The 8,909-nt window shown below is 51.7% G+C and overlaps 3 protein-coding genes across 3 annotated transcripts; all 3 read left to right on the top strand.

The window, feature by feature from the left end:
• Positions 1-2,529: 2,529 nt before the first annotated feature.
• BDP81DRAFT_495913 (deuterolysin metalloprotease) lies at positions 2,530-4,073 on the top strand (the record flags this gene model as incomplete). The annotated part of the gene is made up of 6 exons (XM_060595418.1): positions 2,530-2,755; positions 2,812-3,152; positions 3,252-3,516; positions 3,552-3,660; positions 3,710-3,831; positions 3,904-4,073. 6 exons carry the CDS (start codon positions 2,530-2,532, stop codon positions 3,936-3,938), a joined length of 1,098 nt encoding a protein of 365 aa, XP_060442077.1. The 3' UTR covers positions 3,939-4,073.
• A 2,322-nt stretch (positions 4,074-6,395) lies between these two features.
• BDP81DRAFT_434950 (uncharacterized protein) lies at positions 6,396-6,931 on the top strand. The gene has a single exon (XM_060591006.1). The coding sequence runs from the start codon at positions 6,572-6,574 to the stop codon at positions 6,752-6,754; it is 183 nt and encodes a 60-aa protein (XP_060442076.1). The 5' UTR covers positions 6,396-6,571; the 3' UTR covers positions 6,755-6,931.
• BDP81DRAFT_397353 (family 61 glycosyl hydrolase) lies at positions 6,847-7,605 on the top strand (the record flags this gene model as incomplete). The annotated part of the gene is made up of 1 exon (XM_060588312.1): positions 6,847-7,605. The coding sequence occupies one exon, from the start codon at positions 6,847-6,849 to the stop codon at positions 7,603-7,605; it is 759 nt and encodes a 252-aa protein (XP_060442075.1).
• Between the last annotated feature and the right edge of the window lie 1,304 nt (positions 7,606-8,909).

The raw sequence follows: 8,909 nt of genomic DNA, 5'->3' as shown, positions 1-8,909 counted from the left end.
CCAAGTGTGCAGGCGTAGCTCGCCTTATAATAGTTAAGACAATCAAAAGCACATGCACCTTCCACATCAATCAAAACAGGAATCCAGACAATCCTACCAGTATTTCCACTGAGAGAGCCTCATCTTCTGCTCTAGAGAATCTTATAATATCGTTCATAGGAAAGAACTAACACTGGTGCACGCAGCACAGCAGTGGTTGTGAAACGACATGGCAACATCTTTAGGGCTATTGATCTAATCAAACAGCAAGCGAGATGTTCTTTATATCTTCTCTTTCATATGTTGTACACGAGCTCCAAGCTACGTTTATCCAATATCAGCCATGGTTCAAGTGAACTCTTTCCTACTTACAGGTACCTTATAGTACAGAACTGAGAGCTAAGCCGAGTCTATCAGCGTCATGCCCGGAAGATCCTTCTCCCAGCCCTTTTAGATGTGCGATCTCATTAGACTTTTACAGAGGCAAATCATCGCCAAGTGTCTGATCAGGAATGGCGTTAACGTCACGAACACCATCTTCAACCTGCATCATTACCATAGTCCGCCAAGAAAAGCAGCCAATACTGACTTATCGCCACATAGGCTTATCGAAGTAAGGTAATCAGCTCATGAAATGGCAGTAGACAGCTCGCTTCCAGAATCCCCAAGAGACCTTCTTCTTTTGATGTGTGTCTCTCCGATGCACAAGCATGAGCCTTCACGTCATGGAGGGGGCGGTTTTGCAGAATACGAGCTGGACAGCACAGAAAGCCTCTAGAACCTCTCGGCGTTGTTGGGCTTGGCTTTCCGGGAAAGCGATTTGCCCGCGGGGAGAATGGTCGAGTCGAGGGCGGAAGTGGAGGTATTTATCGCCAAGAGGAAGCCAAGCAGAAGCCAAGAGACAATAAGAAATGAGCTGCAGTCTCCACGTATCGCGCCTAGAGGCTAGTTTGGTTTCCAGTGGCTTGCTGTGCAACTCGCACCTCAACAGCCGGGCCAAAGAAGGAAGGTCTGTTATTGTTTCCCGGCTACTAGATGGGGAGAAACCCAACATGGTCTGCTGGTTGCGGATAATTTATTTCACCTTTTGCTGATGGGTCAGCTAGCCAATATTATGCACTGAACACGCGTAAAGAATCGTTAATGGGAGTTAAATGCAGTCTGGGAAATGTCGGAAGTCGAGCCTGTTGAAGTCGCAGCCAGTCGGCACACGCATGGTTGCTTTCTCGGCAAAGCTACCTTAATGGCTTTAAGGTACCGAGCTTACCGATCACGTATTGGCAGCTCCCTTTTTCGGTCAACAGCTCACAGTCTCGCAGGCCAAATGCAACCCTGGGGCGATAACTCAAAAGTAGCAAGCTCCACCGCTGTCCACATAATTCTCCTATCTGGTAACCGAAGTCATCAAGCTGCATACTGCGTTCCCATCATCATTGGTCGGAAGAGATGTTGTTCCATACATGTCAGCCATTTGATGACTTTCCCATGGTCAAAGTTTGTTAAGTCCAGAAATGTAGCGACAGCACTGGCAGCGGGCGAAGAAGTCGAGGTTTCATCCATATTTTTCTCCTTCCTCCCTCGAGCTAGTCTCCGGCTTGTGCACTTGGCAGTACCTTGGCATCCAATGTTTGGCAATGCTTCATTGGAGGCCGCGCTTGACGTTGATTGTGGGCATCAACGATCATCAGGTTCGGTTGCAGTCTTGTTGTAATCCCATTGGCCGCTCGTAACTTGGGTTGGACTACCGAACGCGAAGAGCCCCTGATTTTGCGGACTGGTCACGGCAAGGTATTAACAGCGGCGGGATACTCCGTCCGGGGTCCCGGCTAATGATCTCCTAGTTGATAGATTTGAGTCGTAATCGCGAGATCTTGCTGCTTCTATCACTTCTATAGCTCTGGCGCTTTCCCCGGGCCCCGTGCGAAGGCTGGTACTAGGATGACACCACATGCAAGATGGAATAGCTCACGCAAGAACACGAGGATAATGATGTTCATGTTGATCAATTTTGAGAGCCTGCAATAGCAATAGAGCCCCGGAAAGATATCAACTAAGATAAATGCCGTTTCGGTGTCGTATGGTGTCTACATGTAAGGTAAGGTAGTGTCATGATATCCTCGACCAATGCGGGGTTGTGATAGGCAGGGCTGTCTGGCACTCTGGATGCTCACATTAGATGAGGTCTAATCTCTATCTAGTGAACGGTTGCAGAAAGTCTTAACTACCATCCTTGTTGATATCAGCTCCCTTGGCATCGGTTAGGCTTGCCTGTTGTACCTTCGGTTCTTTAGTCCCATGTCCGTCTAGGCAGTCTGGGCGACGTTCTATCTTCGTTTTTCTCCTTAGCTCAGACATGATGGGACTTTAATGCAAGTTCATCGACAAGCAGTGCGGGGAGATAATCAGCAGAGAACCATAGACGAACTCGGAGGTAAACTATAAAGAGATGTGGTTCGACCTTTAAACCAAGAGGATTTTCTGATCTCACTATCCACAACCCTATCCTCATCGACAGCCTCTGCTCTTGCGCTCCCGGTTTCTGCATTCACCATGAAGTTCTCAATCGGTGTTTCTCTGCTGGCCACCTTGGCCAGCGCCGTCAATGTTGACATGGCCAAGCGTGACACGTCCCCTCTTGACGTCAAGCTTGAGGCTATTGGCAACTCCGGTGTCAAGGCTGCCCTTACCAACACTGGCGACTCTGCCATCAAGCTGTTCAAGACAGGCACCTTCCTTGACAAGGCTCCCGTTGAGAAGGTCGAGGTTTTTGCTGCCGGTAAACCTCTTCAAGTAAATTCAAGGCTGGGCTTATGCTGACACGGAGCACTGTAGGCAACAAGATCGACTTTGATGGCATCCGTCTGCAAATTGCTACTTCCGGTCTGACCGAGGAGGCTTTCCAGATCGTCGCTGCTGGCGAGACTGTTGAGGTAGAGTTCGATGCTGCCGAGCTCCACGACCTTAGCACCGGCGGCGCCGTCGAGATCGTCACCCAGGGCTCTTTCCTCTACGCCGATGCCGACTCGACCGACATTGCCGGCGCTGTCCCCTTCAGCAGCAACAGCATCAAGACTGAGGTCAACGGCGATGAGGCTGCCTCCGTCCGCAACGCCTTCATTGAGAAGCGCACGGCCGTACAGGCTGACTGCACCGGCACTCGCCGCACTGCCACTGTAAGTCCCTCCTTCCCGCTCCGGCCAGAGCACGGACCATCTTCGGTCCGGGGCCCACTTCTGGCCCGGCTCCGTTCCGAACTAACTTGCCGGATATAGGTCAACGCCATCACCCGCTGCCGCTCCCTTGCCGTTGCCGCGTCCTCAGCTGCTGCCTCTGGTCCGGCTGCCCGCATGACTGAGTACTTCAAGTCCTCTACCACTGCTACCCGCAACACCGTTGCTGCTGTCTTTGGCAGAATTGTCTCAGAGTGCGGCAGCACTACTTCTGGTGTCTCTCGCCAGTATTGCAGCGATGTCTACGGCGCCTGCTCCAGCAACGTCATCGCATACACTCTTCCGTCTCAGTCGTACATGGTCAACTGTAAGTCTCTAGCTCTGTTTAAACCAGTCCCGTAGTTCTCGTCAGTCCACCAAGATCTAACGAAAACCCAACTCTGACAGGCCCCACCTTCTTCACCATGTCTGCGGCCTCTTCAACTTGCCATGCTCAGGACCAACAGACTACGTAAGTTTCTATGGCTCTAGCGAACTGAAAGTGACGCTGACCAAAATAGTATCGTTCACGAGATGACGCACCTGACTCAGATCAAGGGTACCTCTGACTACAACGGATACGGATACAACTTCGTCCGCAGCTTGACAGCTGCTCAGAACCTCAACCACGCTGACACTTACAGTAAGTTTGAGTCTTGTGTCCCTGTTGGCTTCATAAATCTTGGCTAGTTGGAATGCTAACGTTGCTCTTTAGCCCTCTTCGCCCAGTCTATCTACGCTGGCTGCTAAGTGTCCGGTCTCTTTTGGCGATGGGACGATGAAAAGGAACTCAAATGCCGACGTGAATCGAAACAGGCACGAGGATGCAAAGTTGGGGGGCTTCTTTGATGGATGCTGGGAACTATTCCTTGGCCTAGTTGTCATTTCGTTCCAGGCCAGAGGGCGTTCTTGTCAGTCTTTACTACTGAGCCCGTATACTGCGGATAAACGAAGATTTAACGCTTCAACCAACAAATACGTTGTCCCTGCTTTTGTGAATTGTATGATGGCATTGAGAAGCTACTATTACGCAAAGCGGTATCTGAATTACAAAACGGAACTCCGGACTTGGTATTGAGCCAACCTCTTGGCAATGTAAGAATGACTCGTCTTTTCGCTCTCAATCCGACCTTTGTAGGGAAGCCCCGTGGTGGCTCGATCCCAGTTCTTGGACGTCTATTGTCTTGGCTTCGGTGATTGAAAATGCGACCGCATCAATTCCGGGATCAGTGAAGCGAAGCTGCTTTTGAGTTAACATCGTGAGAAAACTCTAGCTTGGGATATTGTGCAAGGGGTTCACGGAGTAGCCATGGGCTCTGAGTCAGGCGTCAGTGCTAACCTGTTAAGTATTGGAACAAATGTCATAGTTAGGAGAAGCTCGTCGTAAACGCTGGGTGGCATGATGGGATTCTCGTGTTGGACAAACTGTGGCTTGTCGCTTGCGAAGGCTCAGCCAATTGAGTCCATAACCATTGGACACCTGGCGAACCACACATCACGGACAAATCCCTCCACTTACCATAGATAATGGAGCCAACGGAATTCTAGAAGACCCGAGGTCGGCGAAGTACGAGTACAACTGAACAGCTAAGATGTCAAGCCCCGCGAGTCACGATGCCTCTTTCATGTTGCAAACATTTTGGAGCAGCGCTACTTGAATGCATCGACAAATTATGGACACAAGTAGCGAGCGTCCACAGTGGAACTCTGTAAACTCCACAAGAACTAAGTTGGCAGAGAATCAAATTTTACTTCATAAATCTCCATGATCAAAATTTTAAGCATAAGAGTTGGAATGAACTCTGTCGTTACGTCATCACACTGTAAGACTCCTTTTCTTGTTTCGGCCGCTTTTGTTTCATCCCTTTTCATCTGGATTGGGGCTGGACATGTCGTTCCTTGTTCGCTTGCATCCGAATTGATTGCGCAACGTGGATTTCTCCCACGATCCTCGGACAGGAAAAGTAGAGCTCGGACCTATAAAGAGCAGCGCCAAGAATTAAGATTAATTAAAGTTGTGCTCTCCCGTCGGTCGGCTGGGCTCTGTTGGCAGGGAGAAGCCTGTCTTTTCCGTGTTTCATGACCCGTCAGCACTCGGTTCGAGTTGTCTGCAAGCTGATGACGAGGCCCATGAGCGCCACAACGTTGCAAGAAGCCTCGGAGGGATGGCCGGGTTTGCGAAAAAGATTGGGGTTTCCACAGATCCTATTGACTCGGTTTCCCGACTTGTCCATTAATCATCACAAGAGACCTAGACGGAGCAGTGGTCCGCGAGAAGACAACCCTATCCATCACTACGCCCCGGGCCCGTCTCATGCGTCATGCAAGCAACTGCCGATCAAATCGGACGCCCCCAGATTTCCCGTCACTTTGGTATTGCTGCTCTCACTTCATTAACTAGTCTTGAGCCAACTCTACTTGATGGTCCGATGGGATGTCAACTGAGACTCGACAAGTTCACAGTAGAGTGTATTGTGCATGTTTCGAACAACAACACAACCAACACCAGTAGCTGCAAACAAGCGGTCGAGACGTTGGTGCCACCACAGCATGCGACAACAACAAATGAATTAAGCCAAGCTTTAGAAGTATAGATGCGGCGCCTCCTTAAGATTCGATTGCCGCTGGCTGGGGCCACCGCGGGCACCAGGCGTTGGCCGAACGTTCAATGTGAAGCGTCGGGGGACTGCCCATGCGGACGCCCGGTAGATGATCCCGACTGCCGCCCAGGTCTGTCAGAATGGCCCAGGCTCAGAATCAGACCCGTGAGCTGTCTCGCTCCCACCAATGCGGTCGTCCGCGTTCCTGTTCCGACGACTCACCCAACCACGAGCCCCGTCCCCGATGTGACCGCCGATCCCGCCGAGACTTTTGTTACCCACCGCCCCCGTGCGAAATAGATTGTTCTGTAATCCATGTGGCCAGTCCCGGCGCTCCGCCTTTGTGGTCCGTCCAATGTTTTCGCGGCCAACCTCAATGGCCCGGGCCCACGCGTACGGGGGGACATTCTCCGTTATTCGTTATCGCCAAGACCTCAGCTTTCCTTTTACAGGAGGGAGACTTGTTTGGGCCAAATGGAAGACGCTGGAGATCGGCAGCCAGGGGTTTGGGCGTCTATCGAGTGACGACCAGGCCTCTCGGTTCTTGCTGAGCTTCGCAATCGTAACTTCGACGATTCGCGTGTAAGCTGAGAGCGAGAAGTTGGAGCCCGGAAGCAAAGCTGTCTGCAAGAGAATACCAATACTTTGGGCGTTTTCTGAGACCTCTACCGTCTTTCTTAGGCTTGGATCAGGGGTTTTGCTGGGATTATACTGTATATGGCTCTCTTCGAATGACATGGAGCTGCGGACTTGTTTGTCCACCCCCTCCTCCCCCTTGACGGGATGTCGGGCCACTGCTCCACGATGTGGGATGCCCAGCATCTGAACTTTTATCTGAGCAGATGGGTGTTGGACATGAGTATAAGAAACGCCTCGAATCCAGCTAATATCCCCTCTCTCTCAACAAGCTTCTCACTTCGTCCTTCACTTCACCCGCATTGCTCTCCAGCTCCTCCCCTTCTTTGACCCAATTCATTCTTTGCTCTGTGAGCTGTTCATCCATTCTTTCACCACTTCATCTACTTGTTTTTGACAAACAACCCACACAACCTCTCAAGATGTACACCAAGGCTTTCCTCGCTGCGCTGGTCGGCGCCACCGCCGTCTCTGCCCACGGCTACGTTGAGACCATCACCGCCGGCGGCGAGACCATTGACAACTACAACCCCACCTCTCCCTCCAACCAGAACCCTGTCCCCGGCTGGGCTGCTCAGCAGCAGGATCTCGGCTTCGTCGCCCCCGACGCCGCCGGCCAGGCCGACATCATCTGCCACAAGTCCGCCACTCCCGGAAAGACCAGCGTCAAGGTCGCCGCCGGAGAGAAGGTCACCGTCAAGTGGAACACCTGGCCCGACTCCCACAAGGGTCCCCTCATCGACTACCTCGCCAAGTGCTCTGGCGACTGCTCCAGCGCCACCAAGGCGGACCTCAAGTTCTTCAAGATCGCTGAGAAGGGTCTGACTGGCAGCACCTGGGCTGCTGACGAGCTCCTGAGCAACGACCTCAAGTGGGAGATTGCCATCCCCAGCGACATTGCCCCCGGCAACTACGTCCTCCGCCATGAGATCATTGCCCTCCACAGCGCTGGCCAGGCCAACGGCGCCCAGTTCTACCCCCAGTGCATCAACCTTGAGATCACTGGCAGCGGTACCGCCAACCCCACTGGCACTGCTGGAACCAGCCTGTACACTGCCAACGACAAGGGTGTTCTCTTTGACATCTACAGCGGCGCTACCAGCTACCCCATCCCTGGACCTGCTCTGTACAGCTCCAAGAAGCGCCGCAACCACGCCCGCGACCTCTTCATCGTTGACTAAATGGTTTCATGTTGTGTGGAAACCATGATCTGAAAGACTCCAATGTAAGCATCACTGCAGAGACAGACGGCTGGCCTGTTGAGTTGTGGTCGACTAAGGGGAAGTCGAGCATTTCGGAGAGAATGCTTTAAAGTCCGCCAATAACCCGTACTTGCATGGTTCGGACAATTTTGTTTCTTATTCACCGTACATCAGTTAGCCTCGACGATCGTCCCTCGGCACTTTGATCGAGGGGATGAGCTTCGGCTGGAGGCAACCCGTTAAACAAAGCATCGTCAGTGTATATACCTGTCTTTGGACGCATGAATAGAGATGCTCTTAGGCACCACCTGAAATTTGTTCCCTCCCTCTCTGTGAAACTATTGCGCGGTTCTAACATCCGCTGCATTGCCGCACTTGTGATTTGGCGGCTTGGCATGACACGGCAGAGAAATTTCGCGGAATTTCCACCGCGTCCCCTGATATGTGGCAGCACGCGTCTTCTCAATTTTCATGAAACTTGGAAAAACAACTTGGTGTGCACGCCTCGCATTCAATGTTGCAGCAAACGACCTCATCCCAATTTTCCACGCTGGGTTTCTGTTGGAATAGGCCTACATTAGGCAGCAGGAGGTTGCTGCCGCGGTCCGTTCCAGCCACGGTGGTCCGTGTGGCTCAGCCACACGAGGGTGGTATACCCCAGACTTCCTGCCGCCGCTGGCACCTGGTTAGACTTCCACTCAAGAAGAACAACAAGAACAAGCAATATCACCACTACAGTCGGTGATCGTTGCTACCCACGATACTCGAGTATTTTCCTTTTCCACCTGTGAATCCAACAGTTTCAATATCCATCGGACCACCATCTAATACAGATCTTGTTATTGGCGTGCAGGTGCCGCCAAAAGGCTTGGCATGCTGATCCAAACCGGCTTATAAAGCGCCTGCAAGTCATGAACTCTATCCGGGATCTGCTGGATAGCGCAAGTGCCGGCTGCCACGCGGAAGACAAAGGCACAGGGCACACTGAGCTACTTGCATAATGCGAGTCAATGCGAGAGTTTCGGACCGCCAGTAAGCGAAAGTTTGAATATTCAACTTCCTCCATGACGAGAAGCTGGAGATGCATTCATCTTCAATAGAACTTCAGTTCCGCTAATGACTGGAGATATTGCCGACATTAGGATCTTGTCATAATAGTGCATAACGTTGGTTGCTGCCCGTAATTCACGGTGCCGCTTTTGTGACAGACCTTGGGTGGTTGTACTATGGTCGTCACAGCCACATACTGAGCTACGGACATATCATGAAAGTACCTTAAGGTA

Source organism: Colletotrichum phormii (assembly GCF_030913505.1).
Source record: "Colletotrichum phormii strain CBS 102054 chromosome Unknown BDP81scaffold_18, whole genome shotgun sequence".
Classification (NCBI taxonomy): Eukaryota; Fungi; Ascomycota; class Sordariomycetes; order Glomerellales; family Glomerellaceae; genus Colletotrichum; species Colletotrichum phormii.
This window is presented reverse-complemented; position numbering and strand designations above follow the sequence as displayed.